The 24,702-nt window shown below is 37.5% G+C and overlaps 2 protein-coding genes across 4 annotated transcripts in view; one reads left to right on the top strand and one right to left on the bottom strand.

Moving 5' to 3' along the window:
• slf1 (SMC5/6 complex localization factor 1) overlaps positions 1 to 19,988 on the bottom strand; it is a 36,204-nt gene extending 16,216 nt beyond the window's left edge. Inside the window, exons 1-17 of one of the 3 annotated variants that reach the window (XM_087794567.1) lie at positions 19,949 to 19,988; positions 16,640 to 16,756; positions 16,500 to 16,578; positions 16,074 to 16,299; positions 15,835 to 15,988; positions 14,941 to 15,063; positions 14,810 to 14,875; positions 14,175 to 14,321; positions 13,938 to 14,107; positions 13,730 to 13,864; positions 12,558 to 12,711; positions 12,305 to 12,473; positions 11,720 to 11,865; positions 11,373 to 11,482; positions 7,950 to 8,026; positions 4,350 to 4,442; positions 2,775 to 2,957 (exon numbers count right to left, since the gene is read on the bottom strand). In XM_087794567.1, coding sequence (XP_087650693.1) covers positions 2,775 to 2,957; positions 4,350 to 4,442; positions 7,950 to 8,026; positions 11,373 to 11,482; positions 11,720 to 11,865; positions 12,305 to 12,473; positions 12,558 to 12,711; positions 13,730 to 13,864; positions 13,938 to 14,107; positions 14,175 to 14,321; positions 14,810 to 14,875; positions 14,941 to 15,063; positions 15,835 to 15,988; positions 16,074 to 16,299; positions 16,500 to 16,578; positions 16,640 to 16,756; positions 19,949 to 19,951 — 2,152 coding nt within the window. In that variant the 5' untranslated portion in view covers positions 19,952 to 19,988. Of the gene's footprint in view, positions 1 to 2,774; positions 2,958 to 4,349; positions 4,443 to 7,949; positions 8,027 to 11,372; positions 11,483 to 11,719; positions 11,866 to 12,304; positions 12,474 to 12,557; positions 12,712 to 13,729; positions 13,865 to 13,937; positions 14,108 to 14,174; positions 14,322 to 14,809; positions 14,876 to 14,940; positions 15,064 to 15,834; positions 15,989 to 16,073; positions 16,300 to 16,499; positions 16,579 to 16,639; positions 16,757 to 17,076; positions 17,251 to 19,948 lie in introns of those variants that run through there. The other 2 variants (XM_087794575.1, XM_087794584.1) reach the window with 2 other exon arrangements.
• The window catches only part of kiaa0825 (KIAA0825 ortholog), a 137,336-nt gene continuing 130,236 nt past the window's right edge, over positions 17,603 to 24,702 (top strand). Inside the window, exons 1-2 of the mRNA XM_087794667.1 lie at positions 17,603 to 17,857; positions 22,858 to 23,010. Of these exons, the coding sequence (XP_087650793.1) occupies positions 22,874 to 23,010 (137 nt within the window). The 5' untranslated portion in view covers positions 17,603 to 17,857; positions 22,858 to 22,873. The remainder of the gene's footprint in view (positions 17,858 to 22,857; positions 23,011 to 24,702) is intronic.

Raw genomic sequence — 24,702 nt, 5'->3', positions numbered from 1 at the left:
GAAGCAGTGGAAAAATAGCTGGCAACACATATTCAAAAACTTTGCTGATGCAGCAATATGCATTTTTCACTGTTTTGAGGGACCATAGGCCTGAATATAATTGGGAAAAGTTTAAGCAACATGTATGAAATCAAATAGATCAAATTCGATAAATAAAAACATCACAAATTGTAATAAATAGCATATGTTTAATATGTTTTTTGTTTTATTAGATACTTTATTATTTATTATTTAGTTTAAAACTTTCAGTAAAGGTGTGATTTTTTTAAATTTGAGATGTGAATATACTGGAAAAGTTACGTTTATTTGCTGTTACACATTCCTATTAGGGCTGTGTATTGGTAAGAATCTGGCGATACAATCCATATCACGATGCATGTACTCACTTCATTCACGATATATTGTGATGTATTGCGATACTGTAGTAACAACGATATATTGTTTCCTTTACAGATACAACACTTGTTCTGGCTTTTACAACAAAGAATTGAGCAAATTGTTTGTCTAATCAAATGCTTGTAGGAAAGTGCTTCTCAATATAAGTTTACATTTTTTGTTAATATTTTAACAATGTGCATTAACAGTCTCAAACAACCTGGAGCAACATGCAATATCCAGTATCTGTCTTCAACTTTCTTACCTTAAACTTTGTTTGAAAGCGAAAATTAGTCCAAATGTCAATTTTTTTTATTTTTTTTTGTAATACAGATACAGTATGGGGAAAAAAACAAATCTTGATATATCGATATTTTCTTACACCCCTAATTTCTACACTATAAACTTTCAATTCATTGATGCATACATACAGGCAAAGGGCCACATGTTGACCCCGAGCCACACTAACCACACATACCCAAGCTTCAGTAATGAACAGTAAATTAGGAGTTTTTCTTTTAAAAGAAAGTCAAGTGAACGGAACTTTTTCTAAAAGACAAAGTATGCTTCATCATGTTTGTAATGTCTTTAGAGCTGAATTGCGTTTTAGGGCATTATTGATCCGTTTACACCCCGCTGACTCTATTCAAAGGGGTGTTGAGGGTCGGCGACCAAAAATAAACACAGTATAATGTACATCTAATTCCCAGCTTAATCATCATTTCATGTTATCTATGAATTTAAAAAAACCTAAGCCTGTTTTTCTGATGAGAGAAACTGCATTACGGCTCTGGCTCCTGATTAAAAGTAACAAAAAATCATAATTCCATTAAATTCTGTTTTTCTGTTCAAGACATCAACAAAGAATTGTAGCAAAAACAAGATAACTAAGTTCAAACTCATTTAAAAATGACTTAATCTATGCTGGAGCAGCAATACATCCTCAAGTTAAATGTCCTTGTCAGCGTGTCTAGTTTTAAAAACGTAGTTTGCTGAAGAATATGCCCCATTTGGCCTTGTAGTGCGGTCGGAATGAAGTGAGTAAATTAAACCTGATGAACGCTTCTTTATACACAACAAATCCTCCACTTCATAATGAGGCCAATTAAGATGAATCTTGTTGCACTAATTGGGTCAAAAGCAGCTTTAATCTGACAGTGAGCTCGGTTACATTGTTAGTGGCGGGAAATGGAAACTGTTAGCTTCAATAAAATGTAGCAAAGTGGATCAGTTAGTCACACGGTGACCATGTTTTTTTTTACAATTATTTTTAACATGACTTGGATCACAGCTATATAGGTATAGCTAAAGTCTTTTTTTGTCTCAAGTAGTGTTTGTGATATGTGTATTTTATATGATATCCAATATCATATACCTAAAGGGAAAAGTCCCAGCTAGCTTGTAATCCAGGCAACTTTCTTAAAGCAGGATTCCAATACGGTTTAGTTACCATTTTCAACATCTATGTAAACACTACGCACTAACAAGTTCCTATGGTGACGAAAGGAATACGCAAGTTGTGCAGTACACGGACTAAAGGAGAAAATATGCTTTCATTTCATTACAGTATTTAATGGGAAACTAATAAGTGAAAACCCAACTTTCCTGACTTACTCAATATTTCAAAGGTTGAAATCTTCCGCCAAGATGCAGTAAGTCCCTCATCATGATCATGTTTTAAACGTATTACTTTATAAAGTTCTTCCCCATCAGAAATCTCGGCGAACAAGAGGTTACGAGAGCGGAGTCCATTATGACATAATAATGGTCTTAACTCCTCCTCCAGCAGGCTGTAATCCCACCCTGCTTTGTTTATACAACAAGAACCATGGAGGTGGAGACTTAAGGGATTGATAATGCATGGTGACAAACCTTAATGCTTGACCAATCACAGCAGAGTGGGCGTAGTTATGGTAAACAAGATTTTGGCTCCGGAAAAACAAAGTGTTTTCAGTGGGCAGGACTTAAACACAAATATTTCCATGAAAAGAGAGTTTTGTACAAACAGACACATATTGATGAGTACAATAGAGGTCCAAGATACATTAAAAAACACTTAAATCAACTGTTAATGGGTTTTTTTTATTGGTAGATATGTTCTATTTAGTGAACGTGCCTTCATGTCCATGATCTTTCTGACAGTATAAGCAAAGTATGAAATATTGATGAATAAAGTTTGAATTATCTTAGATAATAAAAAAAAGCTTAAATATTCAACATCCATTACTTATTTGCTACACCCCTCCATCCCACATTTTTTTTGTTTCGTCATTACAGTTCTCTACTTCTCTATGACTGATACGAATCTACTAATCAACTGGTTGAAGACCTACGTTGAAGGTTTACTAAAACAACTTGAGTTTTGTGTGTGTGTGTGTGTGCAAGAATTGCTGACCAACCTGCTGTTTCCAGAAGCAGTTTGGCAATATCCATGTGTCCATTGAGCAAGGCATCATGCAGAGGGCTGACTCCTTCCACCAGACTGTTAATAACAGGAACAGGCCGGTGACGTAACAATGCCGCCACACACTCTGTGCTGCCATGGTTGCACGCTTCATGCAGAGGCGACCAGCCCACGTGATCTAGATGGACCACAAATACACAAACCAATCAAAAGGCAAGTATTTTATTTTGATGCATTTTTACTTCAACAATTTATTTAAAGATTACTACATAAAATAATAGCTTTTTGAGTCCAAGAGCTGCTTGAAATGTTTCTAAAATGTAAGTAAGTAAGTAATAGTTATTTGTAAAGCGCCTTTCTAGACCAGGGTCACAAGGCACTTTAACAATCAAAAACAATACACAGTTAAAATACATACTTTAAAAGGCCAAGACTCAGGGTAAAGCCTGCACAAATAAGAATGTCTTAAGATGCTTCTTGAAGGAGTCAGTATTGTGCTACTGCCATAAACCATCCAGTATTTCATGATGAATTTGCAGATGAGATTTTTGATTCAACACAAAGGTCAAAGCATTATACAACACAAAGTTTTGAGTACAAACATCCACTAACATGTTATAAGTGTTTCATGTACAAGTTTCATGTTCAACAGTCTAGGTACAATGGAACTCTTGTTGCTGTGTTCTTCGAGTCGCAGAAACAAGAAAAAATGTACATGTCAAATATGCATCTGTATATACCTATATACGTGAGAGAAAGAGAGATTTAATTGCAGTATTTCACTAAAATGTATATTTCCCATTTACCCAAAAGTCATTTGCTAAAGTGCTAATGCTCCTCTTATCTTTGTCTGGAGACTTTTTTTTAGATTATTATTGTCTTTTATTTTGTTAGAAATATAACTAAGACATAGTTATATCCAAGAATATTTCAAGTTCATTGGGGACTAGAAGTTTTTCATCCTGGCCGTTTTCACTGTAAGCTATATAGTTATAAATATATACAATTGATCATCGCTTTCAAAAATGACTCATGAGAAAAAGGAAAATCAATGTTAAAAACCTGTTTAAAAAAAAGAAAGAATGATTTTCAGCTTTGTCTGCAACAGGCCCTTCTTAGCAAATGGCTGCCATGTGACAATAGTAAAAATTCGCCACAAAGCTCTTTCCGGATCACTTTAAGGCATAACCTTTTACACAAGCTCCCTCCTGTGCGGCAAGTTAATTTAGCTTGCTATTAAAGGGTGATTACAAAAATCGCAGAAACCTTTGAAAACAGCACATTCCCTCAAACACGGAGGGCATGTAATTATATTTGACCTAAAGGGAGCACAGAAATTCATTCTGAAATATCAAAAGGCATTTATCCACTTGGAAAAAGTGTCTGAAAAATGTAGACTCATCCCGGCGTTTAAGACACACCCTTTACATTTCTGCTAAAGGGTAACCTCGGTGATGACGCACGGTTTTGCTTCTTTTTTTTTTTTTCTTCGACAAAACACGGGGGCAAACGGTGTTAAAAATGCGTTTCCGGTAGAAACGAGGTGACGGAGAAGCGAGAAAAGTCCTACCTTTTATATTGACGTCCGCGCCAGGAAGCGCCAGGATCTGTAGCACAGTTTCCACTTGGTTCCTCTTGCAGGCTCTGTGGAGGAGGGTCTCTCCTATGGACACACACACCCAAAAGAGAGGAGGCGAAAGAATCCGAAATTAGGGTGTGCCCGATGTCCTGCCCATTGTCCCCCCTCGATATCGTAAACGCATGAAAAATCTCTCGGAGTAAAGTAAAACGATTGACCTACAAAAAGTATGACCTACTAATACGGATGCAAATTAAGAACGATGGGCGGGGTGGGGGGCTTACGATAAGAAAAAAAAAGAGTTGAATAGATTAACGGAATCTTTAACCTGAAATAAGCACCGACTTCCACCCAGAACTCAACAAAGTTAATGTAAGGATAGTTGGCGAGAAGCATGTCCTGGTGAGAGGGAAGCCTTTGCTTCCGCTATAATTCGAAAGAAGGTTACGGTAGACGGGCCACGCACAAAGACCCCCGAAAAGGATTCTCTACACATCCAGGAGTTCAAACGCTTTGGTCAGAACCAGTGTCTTCATGAGGCAATAAAACAACCGAAAGAAAGTCCAAAGGCAGATTTTTTTGATCACAGATTGGTCATGAATAATCGAACAACTCGCAATTCTTGTTCTTTCCAATCTGCGAGTTAAATTATGAAAATATCTGGAGCTCACAGCCAAAAACTCTCAATGTATGGCCGGTGTTGAGAGGGAAGTTAAAGGCCAAGCATGAGTGGCTTTGTGGTTGCAGTACAATACAGGGTTGAGGGTCGACATAAATGCTTTTACTGGACCCCCTAGAGGGGGGGGGGGACGCCTGTACTGGGGCTCCTCTCAGGGCAGAAACGGGGTGACATATTAGAGAATGGAGAATAAATAAATGTTTGAGAAAATAAATCCAAAATACACAATATTTAAAGCCATTTAAAGTGGGTGCATCATTTGGGGGTTGATGGTTACTCTCTCTATAGGGTTGATCATCTATGCATACTCAAATCTTAGGTTTAGGTTATAACTTCTACACATGCATATTTATTTTCCATTATTTTCAGGCACTCTTTCAAGCCACAATCCCAAGTAACTCTGGGATGGGCAAGTGACCCAATCAGTTACGAACTCAGAAATACATTAGGTTGTACAAAAATGAAAGGAAGTTTACCCTCCTGTAGTAGCTAGCTACAATCCAAAGAGTCTCTAAAGAAGTAATGTTTTCTGATCCATCTACTGAAAGAGAAACAGGGGATCCTTATGAACTCTCTTATGAAGTCTACAGATTCAAAAGTATCCGCCTATGGTTAAGGCAAATGTTGGTTGCTTCCTGTTTTAAGCAAACCAGTCATTTTAAGAAAAGGAAAGACTGATGTTCTAAAAAAAAAACCTGTACCTTCTCAGTTCCTTCTTAAAATGAAACTGTGAATCAGCATGACCGTGAAGTGCAACCTCGTGTGTCACCTGCAACAGCCTTGTAGAGAGAGGCCAACTCAAAAGGAGTTCTCGCAGTAAAAAAAAGGATTTTGGCACAAATTTGACGATTCGATAAACAATGGTGAGGTAGCGCTTGCAGTAAGCGTCAAGCTACATTTATACATGTCCTATTGGAGCCAGGTCATTAGTTTGCATTTGCTTCATATTTAAAACGATGTATGGATTTGTTCTAGTTAAATAAGTTATGGCAATTGTGAGCCAACTTGACATCACTTTCCTTTTTTTTAAGTACACAAAAATAATTCATAAGGAACGCGGCACGGATGAGGATCAGCACCAACAAAACCGACACAATGATCCTCCGCGGTTTAGAGGCTTTAGAGAAACTGTAGCCGTTTTCCTTGAGTGAATTTTGAGGCAGAATGATTTTGACGACCTTCCCCCACTTTGGTTAGGCTTGAAAACACTGTTAATGCGCACAATTCCACAACAACCAATGTGCATACATCCTTGCAAATGCCATGCCCAATCCACGCTCGGTTAAATCACTCTAATGGCTCTAATTTGGACTCCACACTTTGTCTATAGGGGTAATTGCATGCTTAGGATTTATAAGCAAGAAAAGATATTACCCAGCTGTTCTTTTCTATAATTCTCCCAGTTCAGGCTTTAATATGAGGCGTTAAGTGTACATGTTGCCCTTATACGGCCTTTTGTGATTCTGTAAAGTGTCGACTGGCCTGTTATCACAGACAGAAAAAAAAAGGTGCTTGGATGCCTTTCTTTTTACTCTTTGTGGGGAATGTGTTAGAAAAGTATTATGTGCCAATTGTATCACGTATTAACTTTGAAAGAAGGGATCAGGAAAACACTTAAGTCATTTCAAGAAAATCACTCTGGCAGATTTTTATGGACCTTTATGGTTAAGTGTTGAGAACATCTGACTTTAACATAATGACCATTATTCACGTTGAGAAGTGCAAATAAGGGTAAAAATTACAACGTGGTATCAAATGTCAGAGAAGCAGGAACGGCTATGACAGTAATGTCAAAATACTGTTTCACAGTTTCAATAGGAAGAACAACGTACATTGTGAGATACTTTTCTGTTTATACTAACCAGAAATATAGATCTCAAACTCAAAACTTCGTCCCAAATCCCTCAACCAAAATCATCTACTTTGACAATAAAGTTTCCAGAAGGTTGAGACAGATGTGCCGAGGCAGAGAAGAGATTAGAAAGCAAGTTCACATATGTGAGCGAGCAAACCTGTGAGGAAGAGTGAGAGACACCGGGAGTGGATTGAGCTGGCGAGAGGATGCAGTGCCGATGTTTCATCAAAAATTAATGCCTGGCTACATCGGTATAAAGATCACGTAGTGGAATAACAACACATGCCGACAGCTTTGAGTCTCTGTCTCATGCCCCCCCCGCCCCCACCAGCCCATCCCCTTCCTGGCTTTGCTCCGGCACAAGGCCTTTGTGATCAGGTGCGGTGGGAGATATGAGCTCTGACATCCTTCGTGAGTTCATAGAGAGTACCATGCAAAAGGTCCACCAACTCCATCCCCGCGTACCTGAAGTACTTCACTAATTACTTTTCATGTCCGTAAAGTGAAGATCCAAGACATGGAACCCGGTTTATCAGTAGCAGTTACTTCTTATATCTTGTCACAACTTCTACAAAGATGAGTCAAGTGGGAAGAAAAAGGACAAGAATACAACAAGAAGTTACTTTTTTAAGCAAGTAGTACTTCGAACTTGGGTTTTCACAAGAACTGATACTACCATATCAATTTGGTACATGCCAAAATACATCGACACCAGCTATTTTTGGTAGTGTTATACTTTGGTACTTTTAAAAGTTTCTAAACCCTCTTTCTGACAAAGAGTTACTTTGGTTAGTATAATGACAGTCTTTAATATATACTTTTTAAAGAATTTGTATCCAAAAACTTAAAGTTAAACTGTAAAAGGTCTTGAGATAACCTCCCTTATGATAAGACACTTTACATAAAATGGAATTGAATTCAAAGAAATCTATCAAATAACAGTATCTAGACACCTATTGGTCAAAATTATCACAAAATTATCTCACAGGCCACAAATAATTACATTGACGACCAGTTATGAGCCGCGTGTCATACGTAGATAAAGTAATATCTTTACCTGCGGCATTGACTTTATAGAAGCCTTTCGGGAAGTTTCCTTTGAACTGGGTTGACGCATTCCCGGCACCTTGACTTCTGTCAAGCAGCAAAAGAACACATAAAGTGAAAGTAGAAGATAGAAAATGACAGAAAGTGTTTATACAATCAATTATTTATTGACAATGACTTGACAAGATGAGCCAGAGCTTGTAATCATACCTGGAATTTCTACAATAGATGTAGATGGTTGTTGGCCGGCTGCTTGGTTTACAATTTATTTTTGTTAATGTTAATCTGTGTGTGTCTCTCTATGTGTGTGGTAATGTGATACTATAGATTATGACAGATGACCAATTTGAGATGCAAAAACATATATGATAAGCTCCTCCTCAGATGCAACACTAATAGACTCAGGGACTCATTTATTCCTTGTGCTGTTAGACTGTATAATTCTGTATTTGGGGGCAGAAGCGGAGTTAAAGGATAGTGTTATTGTATTCTATGTTAATCTTTGTATCCTTGTTCTTTTTACTTGGCCTTCGTTCTTTTGTTTGCACTTTGTTCTTGTTTATATGAAACTTCCTGTACGGAACTGGAAACCCAATTTCCCATAGGAGATCTCCAGAGGGATTAATAATGTCTGTCTATCTATGTATCCATCTATATTTAGAGGCTCTAGGTAGCCAGTCTGAAACAATCGTCTACCAACCCAACACATCGACACACACACACGCACACACACACCAACACGCCGTACATTCCTGTCTCCAAAGCACTTTTCCTCCCACTTAACGCTTCAAACACAGAAAAGAGGAATTTGATGTGAGCAAGCACATTAGGAGGAATAACTAGTAAAAGAAAGTGAAGCCTCTTCAAAGTAGCGGCATGCTAATAGCTGTGGGCTGTCACAAGTCCTGTGAGCGCTTTACAGGAGATGTGCCTGCAGGAAGCCTGACAGGTGTCTGCATGTGTGTGTGTGTGTGTGTGCGTGTGCATGCACGTCGCATTGAAGAGGAGTGCCATCAGTTTTACAGGGGAGAAGCTTGTTCCCTGGTAATTGGCTTGTTCAGAAGCCAGGAAGGAAGTCCCAGCAGTGAGGAGGAAACACAGATCTTGTCATGATGCTTGTTATTAGCAGGAACACGGCTGAGAAGAGATTCCTCTTTGTGTGACCAGTACAGTATAGGAGGAGGATGTATCGACTCGCCGGTGACTTTTACCCGTGAAGGGCTCTCACGCCAACAGTTGTAGCCACCCAGAGTCCTCCACTAGGAGAGTGTTATCTATGTAGCCTACGTTTTGAGGGCGTGAAGGGTCTCTCGGTTGTATATGGTGCTCTGGTTGAAGGGGGAACATATCGCAACACGATCAGCCGGAGAAGTATGGGAGAAGGTCGAGTGAAGGTGAGGTAAACAGGGTGCTCAACCAAAGTGTAGGAGGCAGACTGGATCATAGACTAGATTGTTCTGGAAGATCCAAGAATGCTTATTCTTCATTTTCAAAACTTTCCACAAGTGTATTTATAAATAAGTGGCTGAAAATGAGAAAATATGAATCACCATTGAATCACATTTTACTACCTTACCAGTTCAGAATGAGTAAATAAATACAATTTAAAGCTGTGAATGAAGGGAGGTGTTGAACTTAATCACACAAGAGGACAAATTATTTCCATCAAATTATTTTATCATCAGTCAGTTTTTCTCTTGTTGGGAGTCTCAGTTTAATTGTTGACATAGATCATCTCGGTTCATATCTTATCTTAAACTCTGGCATCGTTTAGGTCGCCTACATGAACATTAATCTACTCTGTTTTTTAGTCAACTATCCGGTGGGCAACATAAAATCACCTGGCGGATCTGATTTGACTTTGATTTGAAGATATGCGTTGTTATGGATTTCAACGTTTCAGATGGCACCTAAGATTCATTGTGTTAGTTTTTCAGATATGTGTCATTCCTTCTTAAATCCCTGGGTCCATACAGCATGTCCCTATCATTCATTCATTCATTCATTCATTCATTCATTCATTCATTTTGTACCGCTTTATCCCTTGTAGGGGTCGCGGGGAGACTGGAGCCTATCCCAGTATCATAGAGCGAGAGGCAGAGGACACCCTGGACAGGACGCCAGTCTATCGCAGGGCGCATGTCCCTATATAATGTCAAAGTATAATATTTATAATATATAGAAAATATCAATATATGTAACAAAGTACATACATTTTTAATGATTTACCTTTTCTTTTTTTTCCGAAAAGTATTTTTACATACAATTTATTATGACAAAATATATTTTTTCCATTCTCAAATAAAAGACAACACTCAACAAATATATTTTTTGTATAATACTGTATCACTGGATATTCAAACAAACCCTTTTTTCCATAAGATATATGTTATCATTGTTTTATTGATTGTCAAGTAACATCAATAAGTATACATTTAAACTTTGCTTGTATTCAATTGAAATGTGATGTCTATAGTTCATTTTGTAGCTTTTAGAATATCCTCAGACTTACATGAGGCACCCTGTAAACCAGCTTAGCTACTAAATGCATTTAACAAATTAAATTTTCTTTTTTTTAAATTATTTTAAATGAGCTGGAAAAAGCTATGAAACCGAAGTAATGCGAGCAAAGTGGGAAAATATCTGGTCAGTGCATGAACCAGTAGCCTTTGCATGAACTTACTCCCTGGTGACTCCTGCCTTTCTCCAGGCCAACTACCTGCTGGCAGCGCAGCAGATGTCTGATATGTGGTATGAAGAGTGTGCGTGTGGGTGTGAGATCACATTCAAGATGGAAAGGAGGGATTTATTAGGTGAGGGGAGATGAAATACGGGGGGAGACGCAGCACCATTGAAAGCTCCAGATTGGCCGGTGGTAAAGAAAAGGCCCGACAGGAACATCATGATCTTACTGAAGGCTGGCCTTTTTTCGTTCAAATCAAAGTTTTGTGTTTTTCGGCTAAGCTTTCTTTTTGCAACCCCGCATGTCATCCAATCCACGGAGATACGATCAGACCTCGGGATGACCCATTACATGTCGAGCTCCTCACGGTCCGCCTGACCTCTTTTTGGCTCCCTCCAGTTCCCCCCCCCCCCTCTGTCACTACATGTTTGCGCCTCAGACGTGAATGTTCATTTGTAAAATACACTTTCAGTCGTTGCCAGGTGTTCTTTTGTTCCCTTTTTTTTCCCACCGAAAAATAATCATCGGCTAATTCATTTAATCTGCGCGAGCTTGTTGTTCTTCCCCGAGTAGAACAGTTTGAGAAAACAATGCATGGACGGTCGTTGTTTTCATTTCGACAAAGGAGAAAATAACTACGAGAAAGACTGATGAGTCGTCCGGGAAGTTTGGCATGTTATAACCCCACATATTTGGCTCCAGGTCATTGAGACTAATAGCGGTGTGGAGAGGCAGATGTGTGTGACTGACCCGCAGCTGGGATCCAGGCTGGTGCAGCTGTGGGAGGTGTGTCGCATCCTGTGGCGTGCACCGTTGGGACTCTGAGCTAACCTTCCCAGAGCAGGAAGGTAGGACATCACCTGTCAAAAAAAAAGAAAAAAAGTAGCATAAACACACACACACATAAAGTGCCCTTAAAAAAAAAATAGCTCAAAGGCGTCAGCCACTCATGACGAAGCCAGATGCTTTTCAAATTAATGGTGTGATCATTCATTGTCTTCATTTTTCTATATCATACATAAGGATGTAAAGGTGAAACTTCATTAGTTGGGAAAATACACTGAGAACTTTTCGCTGACCGTTAGAGATACACGTACCACTTTCTTTAGAGACAGAGGATCATCTCCTGCTGTGAAACCATTTCTGCAGCACATGTTCTTGAAGATGGCGTCGCCTATCGCCAACTTCAGCCGACTCGAGGAAACTTGGACGACTATTTTTGCCTTAGTTGAAGCAGAGAGATCTAAAAAAAAAGAGGAGACACACAATGAATAGAATAGAATAGAATAGAATACGTTTATTCATCCCCAGAGGGGAAACACACTTTTACACAGCACAATGAGAATAAAGTGCAAGGAAAAAAGAAATAATAAAAGAGATAATAAAATAAAACGATCTTAAAAATATACAAATTATTTAGAATATTAAAAAAATAACACTATTAACAGAATAAAATAAAATAAAACAAAAATAAAATAAAATAAAATAAAAACAAAAAATAAAAACACACAAGAAGAAAAAACACACTACGGATTAACATCAGGATATTTAAAGTAAAGAGTTAAATATCCTGACACCAGTTGGGATGAAGGACCTTCTATAATGCTCCTCGGCCAATGGAAATACATCTGTTATAAGAAAGGATTAAATATATAATTAAGGCCTAAAAGAACATCCGATACCTTGACTGCTCAACGCAAAGAACTCGGCGAGGTCTTTCAATCCCTTCACCACCAGGTTCTGGTTCATTTTGAAGTTCTGCTGACACCAGAATTCCACCACCACAGACAGGAGGTCCAGTAAAGTGCACGTCATGTGTTCCATTTGTTTCTCGCTCCGTTCTGCCATGTCCTTGAGAAATGACAAATAGTACGGTGTTACTAGTTAGGCAACAAAGTAACAAACTCAAGGTCACTTTGATAAAAAAGTACCAACCTCTGCTGCAGCCTGGGTAACATGTTGGATCAGGCGCTTCACTTCTCGAGACAGCAGGATGCTACGCTCCCACATATTCCAGAAAGTTCCATAGAGCAGAGAGTTTGAGGCAGGAATCTTACAATCTCCCGAATCCTCAAGCTGCAAAACATCTCTGCGGGAGATCAACAAAGGAATTAAACTTTCATTAACCTAATCAAATCTTTTAGTTCAGTGGAACCAACAAAAAAAAGATTAGTTTACACAATTCTGCCAGATATGCTTTCATGTTTTATCAAGATCACTCTTTTTGATTCATCATGGTTTTATCATCGATGTAACAACCTGGTCATTCAGAAGACACAGATCAGTTGATACCATTTGTAAGGCATAATGTTTTTGACTTGACTTACTGCAGCAACCCCAAGTAATTATTGAATATACAGGTATACATTTTTATTGACCAAATTATCTTTTCTTAGCTATATATAGCATCATTTCTTTATTTTAGGAATCAAGATTTAAATTTGTTTCTATTATCATTAACTCTAAAAATAATGCATTGTTTACTCCTAATGATGTCTAATACAATTTTTATTGACGTTTATTCTCACTGGTGGTGACAGTGGCAGAGAGGAAGTCACTCGACAAACTACTGTCCATCATGGATGATGACAGTCATCCTCCGAACACTGTCATCAGTGAGCAGAGGAGCAGATGAAGCATGAATGCTCCTCCCCAGATGCAACACTAATAGACTCAAGGACTCATTCATTCCTCGTGTTGTTAGGCTGATTAATTCTGAGTTTGGGGGCAGGAGTGGAGTGAAAAGATGATTCCATGTTAATCTTTGTATCCTTTGTCTTTGTTATTTTTCTTTGATCTATGTTCTTTATCTTTAGACTTAGATCGTGTCATCTTGCACTTTCTTATTTTTGCACTTTGTCCTCATAAGCTATATGGACTTCAAAAGGACCTGTTTTGCACACGTAAAGGACAAAACCTATGAATCCGATAAGATACATTTCCTCATTATACTTTGCACTGTATCTATTTTAATTTTCACTTCCATCGTGACCCCAAGAATTGGAATCGTGAAACACCTTAAGATTATCATCAATAATAATTGTGCGATATTGAAACCTGAGCCACAAAATGTATTTGATTTCAGCTGTTGGACGTGGAATTCTTACCCTGTGGTGACAGCGTGGAAATCTTCTTGTAAGAGTTTCAGAACAAATCCGAGCAGGTTAGTGTAAAACTCGAATAACGTCGGCGCTGTTGTATCCGGCTCTTGGTGACAAGTGAACACACCGGAAACACAGTAACTAAGAACACAAACAGGGGGAGGATAAGTACCAAATAATATTTTAAGACTTGAATAACAGCATTCAAACGCACCTGATGGCCGACTCCAGGAAAGGCCACAAGCCGGTCTTGCACACAGGGCACTGCAACAGTTTGGTGTAATATTTCTTCCGTGTAATGGGAGCGAGCCACGGAGGATTGGCGATAACAATTCGATGCATGATAAGGTTTAATTTTTTAAGGAAAACTGAGGTGGCTTGTCCCTGAAACACAACAACAATTTGGTGTAGCATTCTAAGCCAGTAGCTGTGGAACTTTTTTTAGTCATACCGTCTGTGCAAACTTCAACAAGGAGACCATAAATGGTACTGGAGGCCAGAAGCCTGGACACGTTGAACTTATGATTGAGTCCAAAGCTTCAGTGAAGAGGCCACATTCTATCATGATGCCGATATTACTCAGATCAACGTCCGGTATCTGGAATTAATCAAAGCAGACGACAAAAGTTGGGAGTGTATTTAGAAGACAGGAATGTAAAGTAGAGCGAAAATACAAGCCAAGGGCAGGAGGCTAATGGAAATTGAATCTGACTGGGCATTAAAAGTTCCTGGAGGTCATTCCTGACTGTCAGTTATTGGCAAATAGGACACGGACTCTGAGAGGAAAGAATGGAAATACAAGAGCATGTGTAATAGCAATCTGATGGAGATCCACTTGGGTAATGTACGGACTGGACGGGCGAAGAGTAATGTTAATAGCCATGCCAATCAAAGCTCTCAGATCACCCGACAGCGGCGGTTAAATCGGTGACCTAACTATGATGCGCCCTTGGTCCTGATGTCACTTTTCATTGAAATGTATGACATAAAGGAAATTGAATGACCTGATCTTTTTTTTTTTTTTCTAGATGAAACACATGGTTATTTCAGAGGCGCTGATCAAGAATTGAGTGCAGCTACGTTTACCTGTGACTTTGGAAAGTAAGGATCTCGACAGCCCAGGAATTCAAAGAAGCACAGTCTCAGTCGGCCCTGAAAAAATAGTAACGAGCAACACAATCAATTAAATATAACGGTTATTAAATAATCTTACGTACCTCTTGTTTGATTGCGAAGTCCTTCAGTACCGTCTCCACGTCGGTGTAGTCGTCATCATTGTTGTCAAAATTGTCCTCCACAGTGTTATCCAGCAGTGTTGTACTCATCTCCAAGTACTTGCTCTGACAAACGTAAAACATGCAGTTCAAGCTGTATCTCTGAGTTAAAACCATAAGTCCACCACATTTTGTTAATTTTACATGTTTAAGTGTGGATAATTCATAGCATTGAAGTACAGAGAAAGGCCAATATTATTATATTTTAGAATCAAAAACCTTTATTGTATACACAACACAGAAATGTGTTGTGGTGGCATTACAGAAGTAAGTAAGTAATAGTTATTTTTAAAAAGCCTTTCTAGACCAGGGGTATAAAGCGCCTGAACAATCAAAAACAATACACAGTTTTTTTTTAAAAAAACAGACAAATTAAAAAACTCTAAAAGGCCAAGACAACATAAAACAAACACAGAAGTCCCAGAAAATTCGAAAAAATGGATGTCAACAGCAAAAATGTGGTAAGACACATCAGGAATTCACTAAATGATTTTACCCAGGGGAATCAAGTACAGCAAAAATAATAAAGGACCCAAAACAGAACCTTGAGGGACTCCACACAAAATATCTGCTGATTCAATAGAATATAAAAATGAAACCATATGAATACAATGAAAATAAAAATAGATTATTAAGATAAAATAAAATAAAATAAGATAAATTACAATAAAATGGCATGTAAATAAATAATTAATCAAACATTAATAAATAAAAATAAAATACATCATATTTAATTAAACACTTCATTTATTTGAGAACGATCAGCGTATTTTAGGGACCTAAAACAATTTTTAATGCAAATCAACAACAGAAGAAAAAAATATATAAACAACTTACCTCAAATAAGTATTGGACAATATAGTTTACAGGGTAACAAGGACATTTGCAGATGTTTGATTCCTTTAAGACAGGTTTGGCCAGGACATGTGTTATTGAGGCAGAAGGGGAAGATGAAGAATCATAAACCTTTGCCCGTCCAGCCTTTAAAATACTAGAGAAAAAACACAAATATTTATTATGATATTATTCAGACGTAGTTTTAAAAAAAAAAATGAGTTCACTTATTGTGTATTCACCGTTTGAACATAGAGCTACGGACAGGATCCTGCACCATAAGAAGAACACTCCAGTCTTGAAAGGCACCTTTTATTCCTCCTTCCGACACCAACTTCCTCCACTTTCTGGCCGGGTAAAAGGTAAACAAGCTACTTTCATTCAAAGAAAGTTCGTATTTTTCCTCTGGAAGCCAGGAGCCTTTATCAAGGCTGTCCAAAACATAATCTGGGGTCACGACCCACTTTCCTGGTGAAACAGGCAAACAATTTAATTATACTTTATCAAGTGTGTTCATACAACTAAATCGAAATTGTTGTAGAAAAGCTTTTAAAGATTGTTGATCGGGAAACTTCTGTAACCAACGCAGATGTTAGGTTCTTGATATGTCCAAACTGCTCTATTGAGAATGATAAATGTTTCTAAACAAAAGTATTATCTCAACTAACCTGCTGCACAAGATGCCAAGAGTTTCTCACTCGACACAACATTACGGATTACGAGGTGTGTAATGTTGTCCTGATACACCTGCAAATTAAGACTTTATGAGTATTAGAAAACGATTATAAAAAAATACTAAAACACTCACTGATCCATGAATATATTTTCCACCCAGTTTATGAATTCCTTTCACAAGAACCGTTTTCTTATCACAGTCCTTGATTCCAGATATTTGGATGATGTGTGTGCAGCTCTCCATCTCCAGCTGTTACATGGAAATAATGTTAAACAAATACGGACAGAAAGAAGAGCAAATATGAAAGAGTTTTTTTTTAAATAAAGGAAGACAGGAGATAGAAAACATACGCTTTAAATGATTCAAGTTTAAAATAAATATGATGTTGACACACGTTTTGTGAATCCACTTTGTCAACATGGTATTAAGTTTTATATCAGCATAGATCGAAACCAGAGACATTGCGATAGACACAACTTATGCTAAACTAATCGACAAAATAAGATAAAGTTTGTTTATATTGATCATTCATCTTTTCCCTTCAGTCTGCTCGAATGTTTACGTCTCACCACTCGTCGTTTCCTCGTCAGTTTCGAGCAGGCGCGCCAAAAATCCCATTGACAATCGTGTCCAGATCAAAATGAATACGCCTGGAATCCTCGTTGTGAATAGTTAAATCGAGTAAAATGTCACTTCACAAAAGTGAACTATTAAGATTATGATAGCACAAATATACACAACGCACGCACAATATTTGACATCTATTATCAAGTCATGTGTTGTTTTAGCTCTGGATATTTATGTCGTAGGGGGGGACTTAAAATATTTATGTTTTGTTTCCTTTTTTAGAAATTTTAAAATATACACGAAGTATTTTCAGTGACGTATTATAGTATGGGATAATGAGTGAATATATATGTTATTAGTTTAATGTGCACATAATCAAAAATATATCATCGTTGTGAACAACTTCACCCCTATTTTTTGTTCTGAATGGTAGCTTCCTAACAAACGGAAGTGATCGCGGAGTGTTTCCGGGTTGTTGCCACGGACGCTCGTCGTTGGGAATCAACAAAAATACAAGCGGCAGTGATTCAAAGCCAGATCATATCTCACATTATTGATACATATTCGTTTATGGAAGCCTGGAGATTGAAGTGTTACTCGCCTTCTTCCTCGTCATCCTGTCAACGTGATGTTGTACCGAGTGCTTTGAATCATAATGATAATGATAATGGTTTGTTAAACATAGCTAGTTACTGCACAGGAAACAGTTCTTGCAGAAGATGTCTTTGACGTTAGACGAACTTGACCTGGAATTTAAATTTTGAGTCTGAAAAGATAAAACAGGTAAGACGTGCTGAAAGGTGTAAGTGACTCGTTTGTGTATGGAAATGAAAATACAACTGAGCAGCTTCAGCTGTTGACATGTGTGTTGTTTTGTGGTAATGCATCTTTGTTTAGTTGCTTAATTGATTTTTAACTTCTATTTAGCTAACGTATGACATCATTTGTTATCATCTCAGGCTGTTCAAATATGCAATGTTTTAAAAACTCTATTATCTTGCATGATATTTTTCAACTGCTACTTGTATGTGATACATTTAATAATACTTTCTGTATGTGTGCTATTACTGTATGAAAATGATCTCAAATATCCTTTTGGGAACTATTTACTTGCATGGTCAATTATTAAAATGGTGAAGTTTTGCATTTTGTGTACCCTTTATTTTTTAATAATCTGATACTTGCTTTATTTGTTGGAAGTAACTCGCCGACCGGCGTGTTCTATCCACTTTAATTACACACCAGGGTGAGTACTTTGGTGTTGTGAGTGAAGACCCTGATCAGCTGTGACAAACATGATAAGGGGTTTTCCTAATCCTAACTGTATTTTATTCATAATTGGCTATTTTATTTAAAACAATGTGAATCATTTTATTCAAGTACAGTTGTCCTCACCTTCTTTGATTCTCTCAGACTCCCGTGTTTGTCTCGGTGGTGTCTTGACCTTTTAAGCATATTTTTTATATTGTTTTGATTGTTTAAGCGCTTTGTGACTCTGGTCTTGAAAAGCGCTATATAAATATTACTTACTTACTTATCATCAAATAGTATGTTATTACTGCCTTTACCAAACCATGAGGCCCCCCAAATTAGATCTGATCTCAGACTATATATTTTGGAGACTATACAAATGTAGTGTCTGTTAATTGAAATTTTTAACATGTCTGATGTTATCCCAAATGGCTACACATTAAGCCTCGATTATTAATGTATATTCAACGATCAATGCTGCTGTTGCTAAAGATGCACAGGTAACCCAGTATATTTTTACGGTCCGAAAGACAAGAACAACAGAGAATTGTTAATAAATAAATGAATGCTATAACAGACACAGTGTGTAGTAGCAAGAGTTGTAAGTGCAAAGATATTTGCGTGGTTTTAATTAGTTCAGAAAAAAAACTGTTACGAAGATCTCATTTTGTAACAACCAACTGTTAAAGTTGTATTTAATATGCAATATGACGATGACAGTTTAAAAATCACGGGCGACGTATTGGCTAATAAACTATTATTTTTGAACAAGGAATTAGAAGTTATATCTATACTTTTAAATAACTGATACTTACTTACTTACTTACTTATAGACAACTCAGTATGGCTGCATTGGTCTGTTTTTATTTCCTATTTTGTGAGTCGTCTTTTTTTAATTATTTGATTCTGTACTGACACCACAAACAATCCGATGTTGTGTTAACAACACTGGCAATAAACGTTTTTTATTATAGTTATGAAATGTTTTGAGTATTTATTCAAAGGCAAGACATGCTGCTGAAATGTTTACTAAAGGTCTCTGTCTTTATTAGATTGACGAGTGAGTGCTCACTCGGATCCAAAAGAAAAACTTGGGGTAACTCTACATTCAGAATTGGTTTGTTTGTCTGAATTTTAATGTTCTGATTATTTAAAAGTTAGAAAAATACCATGATTGACTGACTGAAGTGAGGACATTTTTGTTATTGATCATTACATTTTTGTAGGAATATAAAGATACTAGGATCAATACATTTTCTTTTAAATAAATAAATAATTTTAATACAAGATCTTTGTGCAGCACTATCCTGCATCACTGACAGTGGAGCATCACTCCCACGTGGGCACGCATGATTTACTACTCAAGTGTTCTGATCTTACAATTGGCACGTATTTAATTTATCATGTTTCCTCAGCGTTACTCTGTTAGGTACACCTTTTAAAATAACGTTGACTTTAGCTTTGACATGCTCTAAGTGGCTTTAAAGCGGTGGCCTGGGGGATGTGCTGCTAAATATTTCAGGACAAACTCATTACTGTAAATGGGCCTAGCTGGAGTAGACCGGGAGCAGCAGGAAAGACAGGCCAGTGATGTGTGCGCGCATGCATGAGCGTGTTTCTTACCATGATCTAATAGCGGTGAAGTGGTTGTCTTACGCAGGCGGTGTCTTGTGCCTGCCTCAGTAAAAAAGAAAAAAGAAAGACACAAGGGGTTCGCCAACATGTGCTTTGTGATGAATAAAGGCAACAAGACTTCGGCAAAAGTCTGCTTCATGACGTAAACATTAAGAAATATGTAAATTATGAGGATACGCACTTATAGCCTAATTGTTTACCTATTGGTAAATTAAAAGAAATTAGATTCAGAGCCACACTCCACACCAGTAGGTGGCGATAATGCACCTATACGTTGTTGCTGCCAACCGCCATAAAGAAGAAGAATACAGGCGTTTGTTCTGGTGATGACAGTAAATAATTAAAATGACTAATATAAAAATAAAATAAATAAATTGAGAGCAATAAAAAATAATTATTGCATTAAAGTGGGCGTATAATTATTTATGTATTTATTTAAATACAATTTTAATTTAATAGTATTCATGATCCAGACAGCAGACTGGTAGAATCAGGATTGATCTTGTCCTCCTTCCTGAGGGGATACATATGTAGTTTACCACATTAATTGGCTAAATATGTTATTATATTTGCACCTGGTTTGTTGTTTTCCATCCAATGCTTCTTATCTACTTGAACAAAATTTAACTTGAATCTATCAGCATTAATGAAGAGGGCAATAGTGGATGGGTTGCAGAAATATACAGTGTGTGGTCATTTTAAAGACGAGTGGATGCAAGAAGAGATGGTCATAGGGTGAAAATATTGATATATTAAGGTATAATTTTTTATATACCAATTGATATTCAATAGTACTTAAAAATATATATAATTTTATTTACACTTCTTTCATGGTTTATATTAAAATATATTTTGTATATAATATAATAATTCAATGTTTCTATTTGCTGTTGCAAATGCATACTGCGTTTGTTCATTTCCGTGGTGCAATTAAACTTCTGGCCAAGAGATGGCAGCAGTCATTATGTCCTCTGCAGCTACATAAACAATGAAATACAGAGAGAACCTTGCATTGACGTAGAACGAGAGGATACAGTTTGACGTTTGGACATTTTTTTGGTTTCAAAATAAATGAAATCAGTTAAGACTTTGTCAAGAGTCATGTGTTCTGCAACACCAGAGTCAAGTACCCGGTCAATACTACAAATGTATCCTTGTTCTCATCAGGGCAATATATTGCAATATATTGTATTGTTGCCACTGTATAATAAAAAAAACGCATCGTATCACACCTCAAGTTTGGCAGCAAGGAGCCGTCGTAGAGTCGCAGCTTCTTTCAAATTGTTCTCCAATAGATAAGCAGTTGTTATGAAGAGATGATGTCGGTAAATAATAAGAAGAGACTGAGGAATAACAAAGGACAAGCTTAACCGGGGGAAGCTGTCAGGGGAGAGAAAATAATGTTTGTCCAGCTGGACAGGCCTCCCTTTGTGGAGTCTAAATGAATGTTGAGCTTCCTGTCTCCACTGTCAGCGAGAGCGAGAGAGTGGCGTGGACTGGATGTAGCGGCGGAGAGAAGCCGAGCGTAGTGGAGGGAGCCGTTAAGAGTTTGACAGGGATTATTAAAATCGGAGCAGATGACGAGGAGGAGCCGAGAGGCGGAATGTGAGAAAACCAAATTGACACAGACACTCTCCATTACCTTCCACTTGACTCCCGCTGATGACAATGTTGATATGAGACCCGGCGACGAATCACCGGAGTGGAATTGGTTGTTAGCAGCTGCGCTAAGCACCGCGGTTTGACCGACGGCCGTCACAGACGCGTGGAGATGAGATGACTTGTGGAGCGTTTCATCTGAGGCTGCACACAAATGTTTTTTTCACCTGCTTGTTTATTAATGCTCTTCCCTTGACTGTCTTCGAGTGGAAGTTCAGGGGCTGGAGATGTAAGAATGAATGAAGAAAAGGAATGTCATTGCTAATATTTGGGCTCGCATTTTCTTTCTTTTTTTTAGACTTATAATGAGGATGAAAGGAAATGGATGTAGTTCCTATTTTTCTGGATTTGGCGTCATTGTTTAGTTAATTATAACAACATTGCAGCTTCATAATGCTAAGAACCTTGCATGGTGCGGGGGAACTGTTCCTAGTGTTTGCTTTAATTTAATTTAATTTTTTACCAGGATTAGGTTTAGCCTAAAATCACACACATAGGGATTTTGTCATAGTTCACCCAAAAATTTCACAAGTTTTCCACTCACCCTTATCTCGACTAATGATTGCCATTTTATAATGGAGTAATATGTTCCTTTTTCAGAGTTTTAGGTAAAATGCATGTCCATACTAACATAGTGAACGGTGCTCACTCGTCTTCGCTCAAAAAGACCCACTTAAACCCTCCAAATGCCTCCATAATGTTTGCTGTAAAGTCCATCTTGTATGGCAACCTCGAAATGAGGAATTGTTCCCAAAAAAAATAAAGTACAAGTCTATATTTTAAGCTGGTTTTCAGTAAAAGATCCCTGGCCATCAGCATAAATCTTGCCCATGCGCACTGACTTTTGCAATAGGTTTCAACATGGAAGCACTTGAGCAAGAGCTGCAAGACTGTGAGCTTCAGTTACAAACAATCTTGAAATATAGCGACTTATTCCTCATGTGGAGACTTCAAGATGGACGTTACAGACGAGCAGCATGGAGGCATTTGTAGGTTTTAAAGTGTGTCTATTTGGACAACGATGAAGATGACAATCGAGCTCCAGTCGTTACATTATAAGGGACGGATCCTTTTGCCTATAGCTTTAAAAAGACACAGGTTTCTCTGAAAATAACCCCAATCCTTAGTCGACATGAGGGGAGTGAAAAAAATATAGTAAAATATGAATTTATGTTGATTTATATTGCGTTATAAGATGATGTTTTCCTGTCATTAACCTTGTTTAATTTCCTTTACAGTTAAAACATCACTTGAATGGAAATGGAGTGGCCAATGGATTTCCCAGAAGATCATTCTTTTCTTGACCTGGTGGTACCTGGAATATCTACCGATCTTGACTTTGAAAATCTTCTCAAAGACACAGAGGATAAACTCAAGCTCAATGCCGACGGGTCAGTGAGTGAATCAGAAAGGAAAAAAAAGATGATTTAGAAGTACATGTATATTTAAATGTATATTTAGAAATTATTTACAAATACATGAGTTGATTCTGTTTTTGTTTCAATGAAGTTCTTTGAAGTTTCAATCTTGTGTATTTAAAATATATGTAACTTAAACTATCAGTTTTAATTCACACACAATTACTTACAATATTGCAATTACAATTTAACGAATTAAAGCCAATGTTGTGTGACCTGATATTTCTGTATCATACTGAATCAAGTGAGATCCTTTCCATAGGAAAAACAGCTTCTATACAGTTGGATTCATGACCTGGTGACCTTTGAATCCGTTGCTAATGGGTTAGCTTATTAGTATCAGAAAACCTGCCTTGGCTGAGAAAAACATTCATCTAATTGGATCCAGCTTTTGGACGTTCTTACCGCCATTGACACTATTAACGGCCACTTCCACCCCAGTGTGGATGAATCACAACAAAGAATTGTATTTACGGGAATAAAGAAGAAAATACGGGCAGGCTGGCTGACCTATAAACAAAGCAACCTCAGAAGTTCACACTTAAATGTGTTTTTTCTTCTTCTTTGAACCACTATAACAATAAAACCATACCAGCGGCTTGTTGCACAAACGTATAACTACTTTAAAGGATTACAATGATCCCATGAATAAAGAATATAGTTCATGAGATGTGATGTAGAAACTCTTATAAGCACTTACAATTGCGAAAATAATATGCCTTAAAACTGGACTTAAAACTAGACATTTCCCGTCTTGTATCATGGATGAAATGGTGAGACTAAGGGCAGATGATGCAGGACAGGCTAAATGTATCAACCGAACAAAGCTTCAGCCGCCCTCCCTCCCTCTCTCACCATCCTCGTTCCTGCCCGCTTTCTTTCTTCTAAATGGGAACATAATAATTGAAGATTCCACATCTTGGAAAGAAAAACCCATAGGTAGGTAATTCAAGGCTTATTACTGAAGGACGGGCCATTTTTCTGCTTTCTAAGCATTAAAGGGTTATTTTGTGTTCCTGCAGATGGGAGTGGGATAACCATTATGAGAACAAAGCACCAAGATAATGGAGAATGGGGCTAAAATAAGGCATTCCTCTTTCCACTGTAGGGGACCACTGGTCAGCGTCTCTGCCAGACTGGAGCCATCATCATCTCTGAGGCCTTTAGCTCCAGCCTCGTACTATCCAGGTGCATCGAGTTGTAAATGTCCCTGCGCCCTATGAATACATGTAGATCCAAATATAAGAGGTCACTCTTACTCCAACTTATCACTTTCTTATTCACATTATTTCGGCTAAACTTCGCACTCCTTGGATTCCAAAAAACTACACTCAATTTTCTGAAACGTTTAAACAAATCCACAAAACAAACGCAGTACGTCTGTCACATCTTAGTAGACATCTAATACTTTTTTATTAACAGAAAACACAGATGTTTACCAGCTAGTATTAGAGGTTTAATATTTTACAAGTTCACAGAAACAAATAGGTGGTTGCTATTATGGACATACATCGCTCTTATAATGAATTATTTCTTGTTTGCTAAAAGATGCAATCATTGTTAATTACTGTAAACAAGCAAACACAATTATTTGATGTGTTTAATTCATAATATTTTAATTTGTGAAAGTATCTAGCCCTTGGTCCTATTTCTATATAGCAACAT

Source organism: Callionymus lyra, chromosome 1 (assembly GCF_982586985.1).
Source record: "Callionymus lyra chromosome 1, fCalLyr1.hap1.1, whole genome shotgun sequence".
NCBI classification, from domain to species: Eukaryota; Metazoa; Chordata; class Actinopteri; order Syngnathiformes; family Callionymidae; genus Callionymus; species Callionymus lyra.
The sequence above is the reverse complement of the archived record's forward strand: the minus strand, read 5'-3'. Positions and strand labels throughout refer to the sequence as shown.